Raw genomic sequence first — 25,595 nt, forward strand, 5'->3', positions numbered from 1 at the left:
TAACAGCTCCGATCCTCAGACAACCAGATCAAACACGCCCTTTCATGGTGGAAACTGATGCTTCCCTCAGTGCTATCGGGGCAGCATTACTACAGAAGGAGGAAGACGGCTTAGAACATCCTGTCTCTTATTTTTCACGCACGTTGACCACTAGTGAACGCAACTATTCCGTGTTAGAAAAAGAACTCCTGGCCATCCAACAAGCGTGTGAGGAATGGAGACATCTGCTACAAGGCTCTGTAGTCCCGTTTTTGGTCCGTACGGATCATAAAAACCTTAAAGTCCTTCAAAAGATGGAATGCCGCAACTCACGACATGCTAGGTGGGCGTATTTCTTCTCACAATTTGACTTTGAGATCACCTATCTCCCAGGAAAGGACAACACTCTGGCAGATGCCCTTTCTCGGAGTATGGGTGAAGATTCGGGAGATCTACCAGAACAGGAACTTATGTTAGCAGGGAAGACATTCATCGTCAACATAAACACATTTTTGCAACGGGTAAAAGCGGAACAACAGAACAATAGGAGTTCAGAAATGGATTTGAAAGGGAAGGGCAACTTTCTCTTTAAAAAGGAAGCTTTGTATATACCAACCCGAGAACTCCAAGTACAAGCAATGTCCTGGTGTCACGATATTCCCTCTGCTGGACACAAGGGCCAAAGAGCCACACTAGAGTTAACATCTCGCCAATTTTGGTGGCCTTCCCTGGCTAAGGATGTGAAGGAGTATGTAAAGACCTGCCCTGTGTGTGCTCAAAACAAGTACGATTACCACAAACCCCTAGGACTTCTACAACAAGAAAAACAGCCCGAAGGACCTTGGCAACAGATATCCACGGATTTCATAGTGGAGCTGCCAAAATCCTGTGGACACACCGCCATAATGGTCACAATCGATTCCTTTAGCAAGCTGGCTCACTTTTCTCCTCTTAAAGGACTCCCTACTGCCAGCACGACTGCAGAAGTCTTTCTGAAGGACATAGTCAGGCTTCATGGGATTCCCACCAATATAGTCTCAGATAGAGGCGCTCAATTAACGTCCAAATTCTGGACAGTTCTGTGCAGAACATTAGGAATCAGGAGATCTCTTTCCTCAGGGTTCCACCCGGAAAGCAATGGGCAAACTGAACGTTTGAACGCCACTCTCGAACAGTACATACGGTGTTTTTGTAACCAAGAACAAAACGATTGGTTCCATCTTCTGCCCATGGCCGAGTTCTCTTATAACAACACTAGACATACCTCCCTAGGCATGAGTCCTTTCAAGTGCACCTATGGTTACGACCCAAAGCATATACCTCTCTCTGGTATCCCTCCTACAAACACACCTTCAGTGGATCATCTACTGGATACCATACAGAGGATGCATCGAGTATCAGAATCCAATCTCACAAAAGCTCGACAAGACTGTAAAAGATGGGCAGATCAAAAAAGAAGCCCAAATCCTCAGTGGGAAGTAGGAAGGCAGGTGTGGTTATCCACCAAGTATTTACCCAGATGGGTTCATCCAGGAAAGTTTGCACCCAGGTATCTTGGGCCCTTTCGTATCTCAGCCAAGATCAATCCTGTGGCTTTTAGACTGGACCTTCCCCCGATTCTCAAAAGAGTTCATCCTGTCTTTCATACCTCACTCCTTAAACCATATATTGAGGACCCTCATTCACGAAAGACAAAAAGCTCCCCTCAAAAGTCCCCAAAGACCACTGAGGAATATGAAGTTTCCGACATCATGGATTCCAGATACAAAAGAGGTGTATTACAATACCTGGTTTTTTGGAAAGGATACCCAAGGTCAGAATGCACATGGGAACCAGTTAAGAACATTTCTGCTCCTCGTCTACTACGGAGATTCCATCACCTCCATCCCGGAAAACCAGGGGGTGGAGGCCTAAAGAGGGGTCATACTGTCACAACTCGCCCGCCGTGGAGACTATACCCAAGATGGAGACTGGAAAGAAGGTAGAAGACGGACTCCTTCCCTGGAATCGCTATGCGCGTTCTAGTCTTTTGACTTTATATTCCCGGAAGTTGCTAACGCACTTGCGTTGCAACTTCCAGTATTTTGGAAAGTGTTTCCCAGCGCTCGTGTGTTGTTTTCCTGTTTTCCTCCTGGCCGCTTTCCGAACGGCTTCCCCTTTCCGTTTCTGCCGTTCTCGTACGGCTGTTCCGCTGTATGCTGTCTACTGCTTACCTTACCTTCTTGGAACTCCCTCTTTCCTAACTCGCAGTTCTTGCGAGGAACCTGATATTCTTCTGCAACCTAGCCCTCCGGACTCCTAGTATCCTGCTGTTGCCCCTCTAGGGTGTTTCTTTGGAGCCATTGTGGACTTTGCCTACTCCTTCAGTATCTCAGTGCATTCTGGGACCAGTAGTCCCAGCAAGATATCACAACCTACCAGGGTTTTTTCGGCAAGGCTTTTTCCCTGGTCTGGGGTGGGCTCCCTGGGGTCCCCACTGCCAGGCAAATTGCATCTCAGGCAAAGTGGCCTCTAGTGGAGCCCATACCCATCGCACCAAACCAGGAGTAAGGACGCCCAAGAAGCCCAGCGACTCTTGGAGACAGAGAAGAAAGGAGATACCAACGGATGAATCCTGGGACTCTGATTCAGACGGTACCTCAGTCATAAAGACTTCAGGTGAGGAGGGGGTTGGTGGAGATAACAAGGATCAGACTGAATCTGAGAATACCAATGTGAAAAGGTGCTATACAAATGCCATATTACATTACATACAGCTTAGTGGTATTGTGTTGGTCTTTGCAGTATGAATGCTAGAGTTCTAATTCGTGACTGGTAGCTTGTACAAAGACCAGTGCAACAGGTGTTCTAACCAATTGAGCATCATAACTGTCCCTATCAAACACTATCCTTTAAAGACATTTTCTCTCATGCTTATTTCTCTGCCAGTGACGACAAAATCCTCTCTGCAGTTGTAGTTTGCAATCTCCCAAAAAAAAGGAACTAGACTGACTTGGGGAAATGGAGCAGTTTGAACACAAGAACACAAGGCACAAAGGTGCAGTTACCTTAAAGGTGTGATTTTGTTGTAAAGAAAAGTTACAAGTGCATAGAACAAATAAAGTGGGGAAGAAACCTAGACGCTGTAAATGAATATTTGAGCTTCCTTAGAAAAGCACAAGTTCTGGCCTGTGGATTGTGCAGAGGTTGATCAGCAAAGGAATGGCAGAACCAAAGATTTAAGAGCACATGGCTCATGGGATGTAGAGATTTGAATGCACATACTTAAAGGCATGTAGACCTTCAACGTAGCGTTTAAGGTGACCTCAGCATTTACATTAGGGAACACCCTTCTCTTCCGAAGAGGTGGTGCATGGTACACAGCAACTGCTCCTGGATATTGCATCGACGTGTGAAAGTATATCAGAGACACTCCCAGCCTGTTGGGTCTAGAGGGCATGTTCACAAATGAATAAATCAAATGCAAGTTCTTTGAGCAAGTGTTCCTTTCATTCCAAATGCATGAAGGCAGTGTGCACAATCCAATAAACAAAATATTTAACAACCCTGGGACATCTCGAATGAAATGTTCTGCTGATACACAATACATGTGGTAGGCATACAGCAATGCGTTAGTACAATTTTACAAACATACCCCTTCTGGAAGAGCCCAACATATGCTTGATACAGAGTTTGGCAAACATTTGCAACTGTACTCCACTCAGAGTACACAAATCAGGCATGGGGACACAAACTATGGCAGAATATGGAGTATGGAGAGAGGAACATACATGATCATCACTTACAGTGTGCCACATATTGTGAAGGGTGCGAGATACATGGAGTCAACACCACCACTGAAAGTAGACTTACTGGCAAATCTCTTGCTGAATCGAGGTACAGCACGAGCAGGGCTGATGAAAGGCCATCATCGGCTTGGTCTTTGTCGGCTTTAATGATTGTGAGTGCCTACAATGAAAGAACACAGTTTGGTGAGGATATACCAGATAGTCTTGTAAGTAACTCAGTGCGTGTCTAGCATTGCAGCGATGGCGAGAGACCCTGAGCACCAGGATTGGGTACCTATGTACTGCATTATTAGTTGGTGAAACCTCGGATTCCACCAGGATTCAGAGGAAAGGAAAAAAAGACTGCTTTCTGAAGAAGGACATCCGCCGCAAACATCTAGAGAAACCCCAAATCGCATGGACAACCTCAAATAGACCCGATATGCAGGTTTCAGCAAAGCTCAATTTGATTCTCCAGCCACATTTGATTCAATTAAAAAATACAGCAATGTGAAGTATCATTCCTTTCAGGCCCAACTACCGGAGACAACAATACAATGATTTTGCAGCTAACTGGTGAAAATGTTAAATGAGAAATGTAGAAAATAATGTTCAATAATCTAGAAAAAGAAAACATAAGATCTGAAAATAACTTCTTTATAGTATATATTACGCTTTTATGACATTTGACATTTTGCAACAGAGTCTGGAAATTGAATATAGTAGGTGCATGGGTCTTAGAAAAACAATACCCCTTGAACTGGAATTTTAGTTAAGGTAGAGAAAATGGAAGTGAATTAAGGTACATGTATATACATTTTATTTTTAAATACAATTTTGATTTTGTACTATTTCCAATGTGATTTATATTCTACATTTTCACTTTCAACATTTTCCATTCAAGATGTTCAATTGGAAATAATTATTTCGACATGTTCACAAGTGAATTTTGTGTGCGGTGAGGAAAATTAAGTTTCTGGAACCTTTTCTACATTCCGCCAATGTTAAATGTTTTAGTAACCCCTCTTTCCTCTTCTGTTGCCCAAGATGTACATGAAGTAGACAAAATGAGAGAGTGAAGGATATGGCATGGATAAAGGGAAGGGAAGGGAATCTTGATAATAACAGTGCAGCTCCTTGTTACATGCAATGTCTCTGCTTGATCTACGTTAGAATTTGTTGTTGATGCTCCTAACACACTCTTCCCCTTCTGATAAGCAAAGGACCATGGTAAAAATGGGTTACCTTGATTACTTATTTCACCTATCTCTAATTCCCATCATGCTCCCTTAGAATCAGCTAGCCATGGATAGACTTGTGTGTACGACATGCGCTCTTATTGAGAGTTTATGTGGAGTTATTAATAGACCCTGTGGATTATACCCAGTGCCATGAAACAACAGTATTAATTTGTTACAGTTCTTTTGTGGTGTCACAATTCTCCCATTAACCCTATTTTTATGGGATGACTTGCTTTTCACATGTCTTTATTATGGGACAATTTCTCACCATTAGTTGATAAGGAGACATTTATGGCTGGATGATTTTAAGGGCACCGCTGGAGTTTAATATAGGAAAACACGGATCGAGCTGCATGTTACTATTTATTTCAAACAACAAGATCACTTTTAAAGTGTTTTTAAAAGGCTAGAAATACGGTTTGCGATACAATGAAAACCTGTATCTGCTGTCAGAAAGATAGCGAAGGAATGGATGTTAAGTTCTCAACTTTAGTCATGGGTTTAAATTCCAGTAGTGCCGGCTTACCACTGCATACATCCTTGCCTGGTCAATACAGCGAGTATCGTTTACTTGTGTAACAATACCCAATATTATAGCACTTAGAAACGGAAGGAAACCGGTGTCAAGTGCTACATAAAGAGAGGATATCACTGTAGCCTTACAGCCCGAAATTTCAGACTGGTAAATAACAGATGCCGAGTTAAAGGCAGCAGCGAAGCGAGAAAAGTTAACTCAGACTTGGGCCTTCAACATACTAGTAGAACACGCAGACAAAGACTACAAGACCACCATGGTAAACCAGCCACCCCAGCGCTAAGATTCCTCAGAGGGGAAAAAGGTGTGAGCTCCAAACAAAACCCACGTGTGTTCATATTTTTTACTGGTTTTCCATACTTGTGACTGGAAGATAAAATTGCACCCGATGGAGCAAAGGGAGATCAGATGAGCCCAAGTATCATAAGGAATAAACGATCTCCAACGATACAGAAGAATATGAACTGCAAGTCATCTCACAATTTAGCAGCTTTGTAAAGGGACCCGGCCAGCAGCTCTTCATGCCTCTGCCGTGGCCAAGGAACTCCTCACAATTATTACCTTTGGTGGTACATTGTAAGAGTCAAATTAAGTAACTGCAAAGCTATAAAGTCCCACCTCAAGCAGTGGATTTGGGCCTGCGACAGAGCAGTGGGCTGTAGGCATGCGTGGTGATAAGCTGTGCCCAGGCTCAATGAAACGGTTCTAGAAGCAGTGTCTAGAATCGCTGTGGCACCCACATGTTACAAATAAGAACAATCTTTTAGGCCCCCCCCCCCCAAAGATTATTTGCGTCTGAGTAGGTTCCTCATGGGCTAAGCTAAGGGCTTGGACGTTTCAGGTTTGAAGCACAGCCAGTTAAGCCCTTCAACCGTCCGAACCATAAAATTGCTATCATTGCATTGGTTTATAATAAGACCTGTTATTACCGCGCTCATAAGAGGGAGGAATCTTGAATTAAAGTGCTATATACAAATACATATTATTCATCTGTTGTATTTCTCATCCAACACGCAACTGATTTTATCAATGCTTTCTGTTTTTGCATTCAGCAGGACCATCTCCTCAAACAGGACTGGTGGTGGAATTTAGAATTAAAGAATAATCGTAAAAAAATAATCCTAATTGGTCAATGTGCACCATCCAGCAGTCACCAAAATATGCACTTGCCCAACAACTAACTTCATCTTGGTTCACGCCAGTTCACTTTACATGGCGTGCTTTGCATCCAGCTAGATACGTTTCATTGACCATGTAGGGATGAAAGATTCAGCGTTCTGTGATTTCCAAGGTGAGCCGTCCCCAGTAGCAGAGGTAGCTTTTGGTGCAAGGGGGGCGGATAATAGGGCGCCGGCGGGAGGCTGTGGGGCGCACTGGCCACCAGAGGGGAGCAGGGGTGGGGGGATAATGGCCTCCCTAGCCCGCCCTGGCTCTGCCACTGCCGTCACTCAGTGACACTCGTCAATCTTTGACTCTATGCACTTCTGCAGACTTATACAGTGGAATACTGTTGTACCCCAACTCTGAACCATACCTCATCGAGATTCTCAGTATTTGACTGGGGAGTCAGCCATTCCAGCTTCAGGTGCAATTTTCCGGAAGTTGCCTCGTCCAACTTGAACCACTGTAAAATACAAGCATCACAGAGATTACAACAATCGTTCACTGCAGTGACACCAAAGACAGAGTGGAACACGTGTTTTTCAGATGCAGAGAGCTATGTGATTCAAAGTAACTACTTAAAAGGGATGATCAAAACATACAGACGATGTTCTGCGCTATGGTGACCCCACCTCTGAGCTCAGGAACCCAAAGCTGTTTTAACCAAGATAGATTTCAGGGCGGGGTAGAGAGAATACAAACTTGAAAGATCTTTTTTGCTTGACGACACTAGGGCTCAAGAAGTTAGATTCTTCTGACATGTCACACGCAACAAAACAGAACACGACCCGGCCCCTGTTTTTATATTCATGTGAAAAAGTAGCCTGACCGACAGTGCCAGTGAATACATGTATACTTTTTGTTACGTTGTACCCCACCATCTTAAGACATATATTAGGAACCACTGAGAGCGGCACTGCATTAAACCTGGGGTACCAAGCACGCCTCAGAGGCTGCATCAGAACATTACTTGCTAGAACCAGATCTCTAATTGTTAAAACAATTAACATATCTGAGAATATAGAGGAGCATGCCCACGAAAGTCTGTTACAAGTCTGAATTGCACACTTGCCTTTCGAATAGTTTCCAAATTCCAGGCCCGAGAAAGCCACCTAATAATGTTTTTCATGGAAATCTATTGCTTGTAGTTTTGTCTTTTCCATTTTTAATATAGGACTACAAATCCCAGGACTCCAAGAAGAAAAGAAAAAGGCTGGGATGGCTTTCTTAAGCATGGAACTGACAAACATGAGAGCTCTGTAGACATTGGTTGCAAGCGTACATTTCCTTCCTTATCCAGGTGGTTCTCCACAACACAACCATTGTGAGGGTCCTTATATCCTAGTATGTAAGATACATTCTAGAATTTCAAACAGTTGAAGAGCTAGGGAACAGGATGTTGAAACAAAGGGCATTAAGATTTTGTATTCACATACAATAACAAACAACAGGTATCCAAGCTGTTTACATAACATCTTTTGTGTGCAACAGCCGATATTGAATACACATTTTTTTTGTGTACCTAAAACTTTAAACACAACCATAGAAAATCTATGACATGCATGCTTGTATGGTTACAATTCAACGTGGTCTTTAGACAATTTACTGCGACTCCCCCCTTTTTTAAATAACATACGTCACCCCTTAGCGGATGATGCTTCCCAGGTGGCCGTGTTCATGGGGCTTAATATCAGAGGACAAACATTGCTTGCGTCATCCCGCTACGGTCTTGGCCATCGCCCAGTGCTTAAGTCTCCCCACCCTGCTTCAATACTGGGTCCCTCAGCCAACTTCCAAGCCATTGCAATTCTGCGTTTCACATGCACATTAGATCCTTCATCCTGGTGAGGTGTGCCGTATGCTTTTTCCCCTCTCGGGAACAACCCCATCAAGCAGGTCTCTGGGGGCCATGTGTGCATCTCTATCCCCCTCCCCTGGCCACTTTGTCTGCACCGCCAGCCAGAACTTTCTGATCACCGGGCAGGTCCTAAACATATTCAACAAATACTTATCATTACTAGATACTATTCTTGTCCAACTAAATTGATGTACAGCACCCCAATAATTTTGGGTTAACGTTGAGGTTAAGAAACATTTTAAATGCAAATGAAAGAAGAACTAGGTATTAACGTCTTAGAACCGAAGTTTACTCTAGGAAGGCCTTACGCTCAATGGCAGGAGTAAAAGTCTCTTGGAAACGGCTCATTAAACAATAAAGGGTATTCCAACAAACCTTAACAAGCGAAGGGTCTGGATAAGGCAACCGACAACGACCGGCACTTCCTCTAGCATTTCCGTTTTGTTACCCATTGTGTAAAAAGGCAATGCAAACATTGCAACCACCCACAAACAAAGTAGCCTCTCTATTTCAACTATACTCTATCTTTTTGTAAAAGCACTAACAGCGTAATAAATGAATGAACAAAGGACACTTAAGTGAATGTTAACCGAGAGCCACTTTGTGTGCACCAATAAGGTGTATATTTGGTGTATGATTACAGCCCATGTGCTATATGGTTTCGCATATTAAACAGCAGCGTGCTGCATGCCGAGCAAATAAAAAGGGCGAGTAGCCCATCAAATCAAATATTACTATCATGTGTACGGAAAAGTGTTCAACTTGCGCTAATTCGCTCATTGTTTTGGGCATCGGCTGGATGGGGCACATAGCAGGGCAGTAGCATATTCTAGGATTTGCCAGGCAAGCATGTTAGGAACCATTGCATGGCACCGCATTGAACCTGGGGCACTAGGCATGATTCAGAGGCTGCATCAGGGCATGTTGCACTTCCAGTATCTCCCAAAAGTGGAAACACTTAAAAATTGAGTAAATATTAGTCTAAACTTCTATAAACAAATAGCGGCACAGCTGATCATAGAACCAGAGACGATTCATGTGCTCTATTGCGAAATACACATGGCGTATGAAAGTACCCAACAGTATGCATAGACTATTCATGTTAAACAACCTGGTACTGCAAGCTGCCACTAAACACAGACAACATATATACAAGCCCAACTAGCCTGCGCGCTTACTGGTGTTCCAATGGCCAATGAGGGCTGGTTCCACATTTAGTGGCAGATACTGACTGGATCGTATGGAAAGGAGGGCAGGGCTAGGACACCTTTCAGCACATAGACAGGCAGGTCACTGACTCTGTGTGTTAATGAAAACAAACATGTCAGGAAAAGCAATGTACGTTAGGGAACGTGGTCCCAAGCGATTATGGGTTCCAATCAGGACTACCCCACATTGGGTAATCTTAGGGAGGCTACCTTATTTACATCCGATAGCACCAGGTGGGCCCATCTTCCATACCTGGTAGCCTCTGGAAACAGGCACAACACCAGTACGACTAGAAGGCACCTGCTACTGAACCACCAACCAGTTTGACTAAAAGCAGACAGGATTTAATGAAAAATGGCCTGCATTCCAAGCAAGCCGATGGCTGCTCTGGCCGATTCCTCCCTCTCCCTGCCACCCCATCTTAATTCTCCCTCCTAAATTTAACACTTTCCTTCGCCGCCTCTTTTCTGATGCCATCTGACCTATCCATGCCAAATCCATCCTCCTCCATCAGCCAGAGAAATAGAAATGGAACTTTTCTGAGAGCTCCCGTTTCTACTTGCCTGGTGGGCCATCTTGTGAGAAGTTTATTTTTTGGGGAAATGCAATGTGACGGCTTGAAGCGGTTTTCGTGCAAAGCAAGTAACCGTTATAACACCCCGTCCGGCCCCCCCTGGTAGGTTAGACTGGACTGCTAATGGCTATAATGGCACATCCGGAGGGCTGTTACCGAGCAGTACTGATCTCAGAACATGTCATTATGGCCACATTCTTAGAATAAAAGCTACTTAATGTGTTTTACAGGTGGGCATATGAGAAATAGGATTATTATAACCTATGATCTTTATGGTGCATGCATATTAAAGAGCGTGGTTCTATGCTGCCAACAAATCAAATCTTTAACACTTGCGTTCCGATTCTAGTCATCGCTTTCCCAATTGATCAACATGTGTGTTACTGGGAAAATCAATCTAAAAAGCTTTGGAGCTCTTATATGAACACTACATGTAGCAGTGTACTGGAGCAGAATGTATTTCTTTCAATATTGCCTCTAAGTTCCTTCACAGAACCTTTGACATTGGCAGAGAATAATGACTTCTCACTCTGACTTTTTAGTGCATTTGTCAGGTTATTGTGGTATTCTGTGCTTTCAGGCAATTAGCTGCCAGATTCAGTGCATCTTCTGTCCCCCGGGGTTGCTAGAGTGATGAGGTAGCACACATCCACAACAAAAGGGTGAAATGATAACGGGAGATCATTGCATCATCTTAGGATACAATCTCCACCTCGGGGCAACTTCATCTCTTTCAACCAATGTGACCTTCATTACCTGCTGAGACAATCCAATGGCTTTGCACTTTCAGTAATGCTCTAGTGCCCCTATGTCCTGAACAAATCCCTACAACAAAGTCTAATAATAATGTTAAAGATGACTAACCTCTGCTGCTTACTGACTATGGGTCTCATTACACAGTAGGCGGTAGCCATGGCGCTATTAGCGCCATGGCTACCCCCTTACCGCATTCCGGGTCCGTATTCCCGGAATAGGGACTTACCGGGTCATTCCGACCTTGGAGGACCCTTTAAGTCCCCATTCCGGGAACCATTCCCCATTCCCATTTGAGCCCCCATAGGGCTCAATGGGAATGGGGATGGAGCTAATAACGGGCCCGCTACTAGCGGGCCCGTTATTAGCTCTGAAGTCCCTCAACGGGTCCCTTCCTTAACGCCTGGTGAAACCAGGCGTTAGGGAAGGGACCTCGTAGTAGGGCGGTAAGGGATTACCGGCACCGGTGCCGGTAATCCCTTACCGCCTACAGTGTCTTCTGCTCACATAACTAGTTGGTATATAAAGAAAATGGGCGGGGGGCGGAGATTGCAGAGGACTCAGCATGCACGCCTACAATCCTGATTTTCTAATTTTAAATGAGTTCTTACAACCGATTGTTAATTTTTGTCTTGAATAGTTATCACGTCTACCAGATACTATCGTTTTTCTGGACCCACACAACACTTCATAGTAAAATAAGTTATAAGACTGTGGATGCCACATAGCAACTAACCGCATCACACAGCAAACCATTCTTTCTTAGTAGCCTTTTTTGCCATTTCTGGCTATGTTATTCCACTTCCTCCTACGTTCGGCCCTTGTGCAAGGTACACTTGGACATGGCGGTATCGCCGGACTCTTCCCCGTGACTGTTTATTAAAACAGCACTAACCTTCAACTGGGGTGAAACGTGGCATGCAGCTGCTAAGAGCGGAATCACAATATTGGATGCTGAACAGAATTGCTTTTTAGGACATGCAGGGGTAAGCAACCTGTGGCTCTCCAGATGTTTTGGTCTACAGCTCCCATCAGCCCTTGCCAATACAGGTCATGACGAACGATCATGGGAGAAATACGCCAAAACATATGAAAAGCCGCGTGGGGACCACCACCTGAAAACTCCATCAAGGTTAGAATAAGAGATAAATAGCTATGTGATAATCATTGTTTACCAAAAATCATTTTGAGTAAAATGTTGTAGTCCGTTGCCACCATGTTTTTAGAAGCAATGTGGTTTTAGCATTCCAAATTCCATAAGAATAAATATATGCTTTCAAGGTTGTGAAATGTGATGCAGATTGGCCCATTGCTCATGGCAGAAAGACAGCAATATGATGACGCTTGGTTATGGGTCATAAGCTTCAGCACCACTCAAAAGCTGTTGATTGCTAGCTTACACTGATAGCTAAAGCACTGCCGAGCACGGCAATACAAAACTGCAACAACTGATAAAATGCCTTTAAAGGACGTTTTCAGTGCATTCATTTTGCTCACTGTTTCATCTATGAGATGTTTGTGCATTCGGTAAATTAGGAGAGGAACAAAGGTTCAGATCTGACAAATGAAACACAAATGTATAAATCAAACTGTAGTTCAACTTCTTTACCTCTTCTACCACACGTGACTTCTCAACTTCATTCACATCAATCATGAGGCTGAAAATAGAACAAAACGCTTCATTCAGAGACGGTCAAGAAAGGAATAAAAGCATGTTAGTTATCATTTACATTTAAACGTCTGCAAATAAAGCAATAAGGCTCAGCTTGCATGAACCGCGGTGCAATCCTTGAGCACTGTACTCACCTATGATGTTCCTGGACTTTGTTTAATGTATGTGCTTGGACACAGGACCCAGAAAGATGCACATGGATACATGTGACATTGCATCTGGAATATGAGCCAGTTGGTAATTCAAATTCATTTTAAGCTCATTTTCAATTTGACTAACAAGGCGGTTCCGGCACCAAGCAGTTGCTGGTGCAGATTGACAGTTGGGGCCTAATGGCAGAAGTGCCAGTCTGAGGATGTAACGGGTGGCACACCTTCAGAAGCTCTTAATCAGCTCTTAATCTTAATAAGACAGGAGTGAAGGCTCTTTAAGGGTACACGTCTTCTGGTCTTTTACACTACAGCCCTGCTCTTTGAACGGGTCTCTAAGCCAAGCATCGTCTTTTAGGTGATTTGAAGATAACAGGGATGGAGAAGAGGTTCGGTTGTAGGGCCTGCACCTATGCTGGCTCCAGAAAGTGGAGACAGCAAAAGCTGGGAATAAAGAGGCTGGTCAACAGGAGAGGGTATGATGTGGAGAGGTACAGACTACTCTCTCCCCACTGACTGGTGAGAACATTTGAAGAAGATTGCACTGGGTCTCCACGCCCATCAGACAAGGCATATGAGGCTGCAGCCCCAATGGCAGAATAAAGGGTACAGCAGGAGCAACCAGTGAAGGCACATTAGTAGAAGCATCCAGTGGCACAGCAACAGCAGTCACCCCACTGGCAAAGGTTACGCAGGCAGCCATCTCTTGGCACAGGTGTATTAGCCCACTGGCATGCAGGCAGCAGGCCTTCCTCTGTAGTAGGCAGCCCCATGCCACAAGTGTACCAGTCCAATGATGACATGAGCAACAGATTTCTGGTACATAAGCGGTAGTGCACAGCCATATGAAAATCTACCCATTAACATATAAAAAGCAACCAGAAGATCCCTGGCACCTCAGCAACAGCCTACAGCGCAAGCAGCAGGGGGCTAGTACTTGTATGGGATTTTGGGGCAGCAGCCAATTCACATACGTAGCAGCAACTAGTGCCACATGCATGGCAGGCTGCTTTCTGGCCAAGAAGCAGCAAGCAGAAATACTTCAAGTCAGCAGAAAGCAGCCCAAGTGCATCTGCCAGTTATATTTGCTGAATGATGGCCTTTAGCACAAGCAATATCCAATCCTTTGGCATAAAAGCTGTCTCACGGTTGCCACAGAACAGGAGTTGCTGGCAGGGGAAGGTGGAGAGCTGCATTTTGGGATCTGTCTTACCCAGGTTCCCTCCTGCTCCTTTCCTCCCCTTTCTTATCATACTGTAACTTCCCTGGCCCAGAATAATGTCTCCTCTCACTGTCTGGCCCTGCTTTGGACAGACCTACCGCTTGGAATCAAACTGTTCTGTTTGCATAGAGACTGTCCTTGGGATCTTTCACTTCTAAAAGATCTTCACAATTGGATGCAACCCCCATCCTTTTTATCTCTCACTGTCCCCAAATACTGTGTGCCACATTAACAACAGGCTGTTATCATCTCCAAACCACTTTCTTCTCTTTGCACTCTCCCTTCCAGGCTACTACCTTCTTTGCTTACTGCAGTTTCCACAAACACCTCTAACATATTACACTCGTTGTCTGATCTTATCACCTTCTCTGCGTCACTTCTGGTCTATGATCTTAACAGCTCCTCGGGACTTCCAGCCTCTAACCCTAATTTCTAAAAACGCACTGAACTTTAACTTTACTATTGAATACTTAATTGTATTATTCTGCATAACTCTTTATAGTGGTTTTAATTGTAGCGATCTTACATCAATTCATTAAAAAAATGTATACAGCTCCTGCTTCCCTCATGGTGAGGTATGCACTGTATGATGAATGTTACTTACCTGTAACAGTATTTGTGCAGTTTTTGTCAGCTTGACATTTCCAAATCACATTTGGTGTTAATCTTAGATGCATCTGAACAGCCCAATGCCTCATTAAGAAGGGTTTATCTACTGATAAAGCTGTTATGGTAATTTAAAAGGTCCTTTTGAGTGACGTATTAATGAAATCACATTTATGCATTGCCGTCAAACGGAAAAGCATGACATTATGTGGAACAACACTAAGATCCCAGCTGGGATGCTTTTACCAATAGAAAGGCTGATTTTCTTTAATCTCTCCATGAATGCTAGATGACATTTAGCAGAAATACAGGAAAGTCCAGAGCAAGTATAACTACTGTGTTCTCCCATACAATACAACATTTCCCTTTGTTGTACTAAACAAAGCATGGTGTTTCGCTTCCAGACAACTTTAAGGAAACCTTAAGTGACCAAATTATACAACCTCAGAAGCAAAGCTGCTAAATTAATAATCCCTATATTGAGATGGGTTTTCATCCCCGATTGCATGTGACACGTCTGTTATGTGTGGTGCCTCTGACCTCTGCATCAGATTGGAGTACTGTACCTGTCTTACCCAGGTTGGAGCAATGAGAATCAGTGTCGTAAATCATGGCATCTTCTTGTGAAGTACCCATTGAATCTGTGGTAACTATGGGAAAGCAGAATTAAATGTCCTGTAATGGTTTATCAACAGTGCTGTGTCAACTGAACCATTTTGCTGGTACCTGAAGGCATACATTTGGCTAGCATTTTATTGTTGTTACTAGATCTATCTCTGGAATACTTCTTGGAAAATATCCTCTTCATTATATGTGTCTATTCCCCATGCCTGCAGATGTAAGAGTGGTTGATTTAACACTCCTTTCTTGTGATTTCTTACAGAATGTGCATTGTGCAAAGTTTGATGCTTCTCCACATTTCTTAATGCAATACACTGCTGCTGTATTAACTGCTCTGATGGGGCATCATTGAAAAACACTCTGTGACCGGAATGGATTTTAAGGGTGTTTATTTTTGGTCTTACATAAATGGTGGGCTTAGTTGAAATTGTAGAAAGTTCAAGACAAATAGGGGTATTTAAGGAATTTGGAGCTAGGGCCGTCCCTCACTCTCTTGTGTCCCTTGGGCTACAGTCATCCTAGTACCACTGTCCATAACCCCGATTAGTCCTAGGGCTCGGTAATCCCTACTGTATTTGATTTTAAGACTAGGGCCCTGCTGGATTCCCTAAGTTGTTGTGTTGGCTGGCTAACTCCCTAGCAGCCTTTTCTAGCCCCACTTAGTGTTCTAAAGGGAGTTGGGAATGGTGCCTTTCATGCACCTCAGTTAAGGCGCACCTTACCCTGCTACTCTGGATGTTGTAAGGAAGGCATGGTATCCACAGTAAGACAGACGTGAGTGACCACAGTTCAAGGGTGTTTATTGAACCTTAATTGAGTTTTAAAAAGCCTATCTAATCCTAAATCTAAAGGGGCAAACTACGACCATCAAATAATAATAATGCAGTCCTAGTGGTGTCTTGTCAAAATAAAAAGGGCCTATACTAATAAACCTATTGCCAATCCTTACTTCTACATACAAATAGTGTGGGAAACAATGTTATCAAAAGAAAAGTGTTCAAGAAATTATATGTCAAGATATACAAGCCATTGGCTTCCCTTCCCCCCGTTTTCAGCACAGGATAAGGCGGCACACTTGAGCTTAGCACAGGTCTCTGGCTTCTCTAACACAAGGGGGCAGTTCAAAACTCCAACATCATGACCTTCTGTACCAACGTCTCTTTGCCGTTCAAAGTCTCTTCTTTCAGAGGGCCTGATGCAACAAATGTTTTCTGTCAGGTTGGGCGATTTTATAGGTACAGCTTCCGGTTTGCTCTAGTACCTCATATGCCCCATGACACTTTGGGACAAGTTTATTTTCAGAGGTAGGCAGGAGAACGAATACTTTCTGTCCCACGGAAAGTAATCTTAAATGTACTCTCTTATCATAGGTAGATTTTTGCTGGGCTTTCTCCATGTGAGGGGAGTATGGACTAGACTCTGGACGAGTTTCATATGCGGGTAGCCATCTGTGAGGGGAATTGGTGCCTCTTCTTTCTTCCCAGGTCTCCCAGAACATGTCTAAGACATCTCTTGGTCCTCTACCATAGAGAGTAACCCAAAAGGGGAGAAACTGGTGGATGCCCGAGGGGTCTTCCTTACTGCAGATAGGGCCCGCGGGATCATCCCATCCCAGTCCTTCCCAGCCTTGTCTATCAATTTTCTCAGAATCATTTTTAGGGTTTTGTTCAATCTCGCTACCAATCCGTCCATTTGGGGCTAGTAAACTGAGGTCCTTAAGGTGGTGGTAATGTGTAGTAATTCCTTGAATTCACCGATAAGCTTCCTCATAAATTTGGATCCCTGATCCGTTAGAATTTCCTCACATGTCTGAATGAAGTTCTTTATACCAGCATGGATACCCGGCCAATAGAATTTCCCACTGATGTGAGCTTGGGTTTTATATTGTCCCAAGTGTCCCCCTGTCAAATGAGACTGTGCAATCTCTAGTACGATCTTACTATAGGCCTTGGGTATTACTGAGTTTTACTTGGGCCTTCCCTGGACGTCTCCCTTCCTTGCAGTAATCCTTGTTGCAGGAAGAAAAGGGGGCTCACCGTACTGGATCATTTTGCTGGGAGAAGGCTAGATCGGGAAAGATCGTAGGTGGTTCTTCTCTTTTTGCTTCAATGATGGGTATCTCATCGGCTTCTCCAAAACCTAAGTTACCTCTCTGTTTCCTCTGGTTCATTTTCTTCTTCAAAACTGGGAAATAGAGCCTTCTCGAGAATTCCCTGTGCAATTTTGTCCCCAGGACGCATTTTAAATGGGGTCTGACCATGGTTCTGTAGGAGAACCTTTATGTCTCCCCGAAAGTCAGGATCTATACCGCCTGCTAGGACGTCTAGACCAAACTTCCAGGCCAGGCCAGATTTTGGGGCCAATCTTATGTAACAGCCCACAGTGGGTATTAAGTCCGTGGGAATCATCCCTAGTTTACCCGGAGGGATAGTGGCCTCCCTGCTGCTACAAATGTCAAAGCCTATGGATTTGTTTGTGGCGATGGAGGGGTCTGATTCTCTATGACTAAGTTTCTGGAATTTTAGGGCTCCCCAATTTGTCTCAATTGAGTCATATCCCAATTCTTTCACCACATGTAGGGGAGGCATGGGATCACAAGTATGACACTAACACAAAAGATAATATTTGTAAAACCTTTATTAACTTTGTGGGGTTTGGAAAAACTCTGACGTTGCCCTATAACTAGGATGGGAGTTGTCTCAACAATCAAATAACAAAGAAAACAGTCTTAGTCGTGTCTGTCAAATCAAAATGGCCTATGCTAACAAAACCCAATGCCTGCTCTAGCTCTTGTACAAAAATGTGTGTAAAGGAAGTATGTATATAAAAGGGAAAGCAGTGATGTGGTTGAATCAGCTCTGCTCCCCACGTTTAGACAGCACAGAATACGTCAGTCTCCATAGGCAGGATGACAAACTCTCTGGATTTAACATTGAAACAGTTCAGAGCGTGGATCGAGACCAGTCTGGCCTTCCACGTTAAAGGATCTTGCTCCAGTCCTTCTCAAACAACGAAACTAAAATTCACACTGATCCCCCTCCATCAGGCTCAGACCTCTTCAAAAATAAATGTTCAACATTGGTCCTCCTCTGCCGGGCTCAGACCTTTCACAGTTCAACAACACTTGCCGGGGCTTCCGTGCCCAAGCTTCTTTTTTTTTTTTTTTAAATATGTTTTTATTAATTTTATACAAGCGTCATATAACTTGTGGCATATGAGTTGAGAGCGCTGCAAGCAGCATTACAGAGCTTGTGAGTACTTGAAATAAACAGAAAGAACATAAACAACAACAACAGGTCAGAGAAATGTTCGTAGGGAATGCCAGGCGGAGAGTGGGGTGCAACGGTAGTAGCTCCAAGGTGGGTAAAGATGATCGGGAGGCTTGTATGTGTTTCAGACCCAAGTTGGGGGCGGAAGAGGGGTTCCACAGAGGCCTGGGCTTTCACTGTTTTGTCTCTGGACTTACAAGTAGAGGAGGGACTCCTCCGGACAGAACCGCTGTTGTGCCCTTCCGCCCTTGTTTTTCAGTCAACTTTATCCATCCATCGCAGAGCGGGTGGTTGTCGGGCCAGACCTGGGAATTTCTGAGTGTAGTCCAGGAACGGGGCCCACGTCTGGAAGAATTTGTCTCTGTTCCCGAACCGGAGGGCAGTTATTTTTTTCCGCTGCGATTATTTCCCAGCATTTCGTCCACCACATTTGTACTGCCGGGCCATCTGGGTTCTTCCAAAGCCTGGCAACTGAGATTTTCGCAGCCGTCAGCAGGTGGCCGCATAGTTCAGCTCTGTTCCCTGATAAAGGGAATTGGCCCTCGCCGCTTGAACCTAGTAGGACGATGTCCGGGTCCCATGGGATTGCTAGCCCTGTGTTCTTGTTGATTTGATCCAACACGGCTTTCTAGAATTACGTGGCCTTGCGGCATGTCCAGAACAGATGGTATAGTGTACCTTTGTCTGAGCATCCTCTCCAGCACGTCGAAGGGATTGACTGGTTGCATTTATTGAGCGTTTCTGGGGTCCGGTACCACCTGTAACAAACCTTGAATGCCCCCTCCTTGTTGGATACACATTTTGAACTTCTATGTGCTCTCGTCCAGATGTGGTCCCACTCCTCCAGTTCAATGGGCCTCCCGATGTCTTTTTCCCATTTGAGCATTTACGGCTCCTTCCGGGTCAGGTCCGTTCTGTCTAGGATCTTGTAGAGGGTTGATATTTTGCCCTTCAGAGGGGATGCTGTGAGGGTGAGTTCAAGGGCTGTGAGATCTCTGCTTCCGAGGTGCTTCATGTCCCTTTTCGAGAGCCAGTGACGAAGCTGGGTGTATCTGAATCTCTCACTTTCCAACACGTTCAATTTCCTCTTGCAGGCCTCGAAATCCAGGGGGTTGCCCTCCTCATAAAAGTCTTGCACCCCCTCCAGTCCTCCCTCCTTCCACCTGATGAAGTTCTTGGGGTTGTAGCCTGAAGTGAATTCCGGGTTCCTCCAGACCGAGGTGAGTAAGCCTGTTGTGCTCCGGACTTTCCACATCCGAGCCGCCTTCCTCCAGCTCTCCACCGTGTTTTCGGTCGCCGTCAGGGACCCCCTGCCCTCGCATTCACTGGGGCGTTTCATGTGCGGTAGAGAGTTTATGGGGGCTGGGCTCCAAGCCTCTTCTAGCTCCAGCCAGCGGGGTTTTGGGACGGAGGGTAGCCAGGCGAACGCGTGCGAGAGCTATGCAGCTAGGATATACCTGGCAATGTCTGGGGCTCCCAGTCCTCCCATCGCCCGTCCCCGGAGCATGAGTTTCCTTGGGATTCGTGGCTGTTTTCCATCCCAGATATACCTCATAATGGTTTTTTGCAAATTTTGGACCGCTTGCTTCGGGATTGTGGTGGGTAAGGCCGAGCACTGATAAAATAGTCTAGGAATAAGGTCCATTTTCAGGGCTGTGATTCTCCCGAACCAGGAGATCTCTTGTTTCTGCCAGCGTGTCAGATCGTTCTTGAACTCTTTGAGAAGCGCCGGGAAGTTGGCTTTGTATAATCTGCTGGGTGCACATGGCAGCTGGACCCCTAAGTATGGAAGTTGCTTTTTCGCCCCGGGGTATGAGATATTCTTCTTCCAAGTCTGTCGTTAGAGATCGAGGCAGGTTAATGCTCAGTGCTGTTGATTTGGACAGGTTGACCTTAAATCCCGATGCCTCCCCAAATTCCATCAGTTCCCTCCAAAGGGCCTTCATGGATTCCCTTGGTTTGGTGAGCGTGAGGAGGGCGTCGTCGTCGTATAGGGCAACTTTATATATTTGGGCCTTGAATGACAGGCCCTGGACTTCTGCATTTTGACGTACCCTGTTCGCGAAGGGCTCCATGGAGAGAGCGAAGATTAGGGGAGACGGGGGACATCCTTGCCTTGTGCCTCTCGAGATGTTGATTATGTCGGATCTGGTCCCATTGATTCTTAGTCTGGTGGAGGGATGCTGATAGTTCGCTAGAGTCCATTTTATGAAATTCGGACCAAAGCCAAAATGCCGTAATGTTTTTTGGATGCAACTCCAGTCAAGCATACACGCTTTATGAGCGTCGAGGGATAGTACCATCAGTTCCAGCCCTTTCCTGCTGGCTGTTTCGATGATGTTAATGGTGCTCCGAATATTATCGTGGGTGCTACGGCCGGGAATTAATCCGGTCTGGTCCGGGTGGATAATGGCTGGGAGCAAGGGAGCCAGCCTGGTTGCGAGAGTTTTGGTGGACATTTTTGCGTCATAGTTCAGGAGGGTGATGGGTCTGTAGGAGGCGCAGTGACTCCGGTCCCTTCCAGGTTTCAGTAGCAGCATGGTTATTGACTCTTCCATTGAAGGGGTGGTGGTTCCCGACGATAGGAACAAATTGAAGAGGGCCGCCAGCTGGGGTGCGAGTATATATGAACATTTTTTGTAGAATTGCGCCGTAAACCCATCCGGACCTGGGGTTGAGTTCTTCAGACCTGCTATGACCTCGCTCACTTCTTCTGCCGAGATAGAGGCTTCCAGCGCCTTGAGTTGTGGGTGTGGGACATCCGAGAGCTCTCCTGCTAAGTATTTAGCTTGTGCGGCTGCGGCCGTGGGGAAACCTGACATGATGCCCTTGTGGTGTGCCGTCATGATTTCTATTTTCTCCGAGTTGGCATAACGGGGCGTCCCTTGTGCGTCCTGGAGGCATTGGATGGTGTCTCGATTGTAGCTTTTTCAGCTTGTGGACCAGTAGCCGATTTGCTTTGTTGCTGTGGACATAATAGAACTGTTTGGTATATGTTAGTGCTCTGGCCGCCTTGTCTGCTAGATGCATTTCTAGGGATCGCTTCGCTGTTTGTAGCACGCGGCGCGCTTTCCTGTTCTGGCCTTGTTTGAGGATGCGTTCCGCTTCTATCACTTCCGCTTCTAGTGCGTCTTGTTGCAGCTTGCGCAGCCGTCTGAGTCTGGCGGTGCAGTCGTTTGCTGTGCCCCTAATGACGGGCTTCATGGCGTCCCAGATCATGCCAATTGATGTGTTTCCGGTGGTGTTCTCCCTAAAGTCATTCTTGAGGGCTTCTGCCATTTCCGTTCTGATAGCAACGTCTGTCAAGATCTGGTCTTGTTTTGTAGTTTCCATTGCCGCTGGGGCGGCTCGGGGAAGCTCTCAACCCTCAGGTTCATTGTGACTGGTGTGTGGTCCGAAAGGGCTCTGTGTCCAATTTGGATGGATTCGACGCAGGGGATGAGAGCGCTGGAGAGTAGCAGTAGGTCGATTCTCGAATGCCCCAGGTGGGCATGGGAGAAGAAAGTGTAGTCTCCTGCCCCCATGTTGGCCCATCTCCATGCATCTATCGTGTCGGTTTCCCTCAGGAATTCTGCCATGGTGAGAGCTTTGCCAAAGTCATCGTTGGATGGAGGGAGCGTTTTGTCCAGAGTTGGGTCTGGCGTCAAATTGAAATCACCCCCTATGAGTAGCCGGCCTTCGGTGAAAGTAAGGAGTGTGGGGAGGAGGGTGCGGAGGAAAGAGCTTTGTGCTGTGTTCGGGCAATATATGGCTGCAATGGTGATGGGCAGCTCTACTAATAGACGTTTTAGCAGAAGATATCGACCCTCTGGATCCCTCTTGATGGAGATGTTTCTTAGGGGTAAGTCTCGGCTTAGCAGGATGGCAACCCCTCTCTTTTTGAGACCAGCCGAGATGAAATACCGTTTTGTGTAGCGTTGAAAGGCTATGCGACGCTCGTCAATCTTGAGGAGGTGCGTCTCCTGCAAGCACACGATGTTGGGTGTCAGTTGGGCGAGTCTGTGCTCCACGGACTTCCTCTTCCGGGGGCCATTCAGACCCTGGACATTCCAGGTCAAGATCGAAAGCTTCCTATTCGGCCGGGCCATTTGCGATTAGGTTGGATGGTAGATTCATCATGTGTTTTACTGCTTGCAAGGCTGGAGGCCCCCACTCTCCGGCGGGGCCAATAGTCGTGGCTATGGCGGTTCCGTGAAGAGGGATTAGCCCCCTTTCATCTTGTGTCATGGTGCCCGCTTCCCCCCTGCTTCCAGCCCTCTCCCCCGATCCAGCTCCCCTTTCCCTCTGTCCACTTCCCCAAGCTTTTTACACTTCGGGTCTCCCACAGTCAAAGACATTCGAATGTGCTTGGCTTTCTTTACAGACCACCGCAGGACCACCTAGACTCACAATTCAATGTTCAGTTTTTCCCAGTGGCGGCCGTTTCCATACGGCAGGGGGGAGCCCCCCCAATTAGGGCCCCCACCTGGTGTGCGATTGCAAACGGTGTGTTCCACTAGTAAAGTCGTGCAGAACAGATTCAGAAGTTCTTCTGAATCTATTCTGATCTGTTCTGCCAACATCTGCATTTGTAAGCAGCGTGAGGCTGAGTTGACGAATCTGTGTACTAAATAAATATCTCCAGTGCTGTCTTCATGATGGGCCAGCTGCCACAGGGGCGTGTCCCGTTTTACGCAGCTTTTCCCTGCAGTAAAGTGCGTGGAGCTTGTAGGTCCATGCACTCTACGTAAACCCTTCAAACTACGAGGCTGGCGTGGGCGCTAGAGGGTGGCCCCGCCAGTATTAATGTGTGCGCAAACGGCGTAGCAGTAGGAAGATTCTATCATCATCATCTCATCTGACCTGACCTTGCTTAGTTAGGTCAGGTGCATAGCAACAGAATGTCATTGGCTGTTGTCCAACCAATTACATTTGAGTGTGGGGGTGGGGTGATGGGTGCACCGTGTTGCCACCTTCACTTTGTCTCTTGGAATCGTGCTGGTGGTGATAGTGTAGAAGAGCTGCCCAGAGAACAGCAGAGGCTAGGGCCCATGTGCACAGGCCTACCTTGCCAAAGTTGCCAACCCTCCGGACTGCCACTGTCGGTAAGTAAAGTTAACTAACTTAGCTTCCAGTGGCTGCCTGGCCAGCCTTCAAATCATCCTCCAGAGCCCTGGGATGCAGGGCCTAGTTATTGGACCGTGGACAACATGGTCTAGGACAGACCGGGTAGGCCCATCGACGCTCGGCTGGTGTGAGCTCAGCACTTGGGTGAGAGAGACCCCAGCTGAGCGTTGATGCAGCAGGGCCTACCCCTGCCTGGCTCTGCTGCTCCTGCAGTCTTGTGTTGGTCACTCACTGCTATTGTTGATTAAATAGATTATTTTGTTCAGTTAAATAACTTAACGCCTGCAAGTTAAGTTACTTAACTGAACAAAATCATCTATTTCATGAACCATGCACTGCAGCAGCAGCCAGTCGCTAAAATCATTCCCCAGACAGTGCTCTTCAGGACCGTCCCATCCGGGTGCCCTGCCATGGGGTATGTAGGGCCTAGTTGTTGGACTTCCAGCCAAGCTTCGATGCAGAGCTAACCCGGCCTGGCCTGGATCTGCTGCTCGTGAGTCAGGAGCAGAAGATCCAGGCCGGGTAGGCCCTGCATCAACGCTCGGTGGTCCAACAGTGAGATGCATTATTTAACAGTCTGATCAGTGCTGATGAAATGCAGAACTGTATGATTTTGTTCAAAGGCTGTGCCACTGTGATGAACCGAAGGGCGAGTGCATCAACCCTCGCCTAGATGTGAATAACCTTGCCAAGGCATTATTGCAATGTGCGGATACTGCTAAAATGCTAGGCAGAGGTCCCCAATGCACACGCCTTCGACACTCGCCCAAAGCAAGTACAGTGCAATAGTCCCCACAAGTACACATGCATGAAACCGGAGCCAGCTACCGACTAGTGGAACCCACCATGTAGCTGTCCCTGTGGGCAGAAGAGACATTATGGCCAGTTTATGTGCATGTGTCTACCCTTGACATGCACCCATTGCCAGTGCTACCTGCTAGTGTAACGCAATGTGCAGAAAGTGAGAATACTTTTCAACCAATCAAATAATGCAACAAAACTTCAATTCTTGGAAAATTGAAAAGGATTTTAAAATTAGTGTCCAGAATTCCTACTTGTTCCGAATACTAGCGAGACCCCTAATATTTTTTATTTATTTATTTTGCATTTGTTAAGCGCCCTTGTAGCCCGTGGGTATCGAGGCGCTGTTACAGGAATATGTAAGAACTTTTGATTAAGGTTACAGATGTCTATTAGTTACAGAAGGCATAGACAGTGTGCGATACAGAGAAAAACAAGGTTACAGGCAGAGGCATAGAACCAATGTTATATTATCTTATATTTGTATAGCACCTCCGGCCATATGTAACGGCATCGAAGCGCTCTGATCACTGACATATAGAGAAGTGCTGTTATGTGCTAGAGTTTGATGTGGAATAAAACATGTGCGCATTTTATCAAACGCATTCACCGAATTGAAGCGATTCGTGATTTCTACGTTTTTGTTTACCATTCCTGGCAGCATTCCTAGAACATTTTGGGTAAAATCGTAAAGTGCAGTGTTTCTCTGTGTGTTGGTTTTCTGAATGCTATGCTAATGGGTTCCTATCTTACCAGCACGACTTTCCAGACACACTGAGTAAGTCATGAGTCATGACACACCATTGGTGAGTGATTTACCTGGGCTGTGTCTGTGCATCTATTCTCCTTTTCCGGCCATTATCTCGGGTAAGTGACTTATGGCTTATGTTTAAAGAGCTTGATGCATTATGCAGGCTGTTATTAAGTGCACTTAGCCTTTGATGGGTCACAGGGTGCGGGAGAGGATGAGAGATGCAACTGTGTATGCACAGAAGCATATCAAAGTCTAGGTCATCTGGTAGAACTAACAACTGACCAATGGTGTACTGGTCTACAGGGAACTGTGGGGATT

At 45.7% G+C, this 25,595-nt stretch overlaps 1 protein-coding gene across 4 annotated transcripts in view; it reads right to left on the minus strand.

Annotated features, from left to right (window-relative positions):
• The window catches only part of ESYT2 (extended synaptotagmin 2), a 1,091,416-nt gene that overhangs the window by 327,135 nt on the left and 738,686 nt on the right, over nucleotides 1-25,595 (minus strand). For all 4 annotated transcript variants that reach the window (XM_069647986.1, XM_069647985.1, XM_069647987.1 and 1 more), the window contains exons 11-13: nucleotides 12,687-12,735; nucleotides 7,057-7,146; nucleotides 3,832-3,927 (exon numbers count right to left, since the gene is read on the minus strand). In XM_069647986.1, the coding sequence (XP_069504087.1) occupies nucleotides 3,832-3,927; nucleotides 7,057-7,146; nucleotides 12,687-12,735 (235 nt within the window). The remainder of the gene's footprint in view (nucleotides 1-3,831; nucleotides 3,928-7,056; nucleotides 7,147-12,686; nucleotides 12,736-25,595) is intronic.

Source organism: Ambystoma mexicanum, chromosome 2q, assembly GCF_040938575.1.
Source record: "Ambystoma mexicanum isolate Mex_15411 chromosome 2q, UKY_AmexF1_1, whole genome shotgun sequence".
NCBI lineage: Eukaryota > Metazoa > Chordata > Amphibia > Caudata > Ambystomatidae > Ambystoma > Ambystoma mexicanum.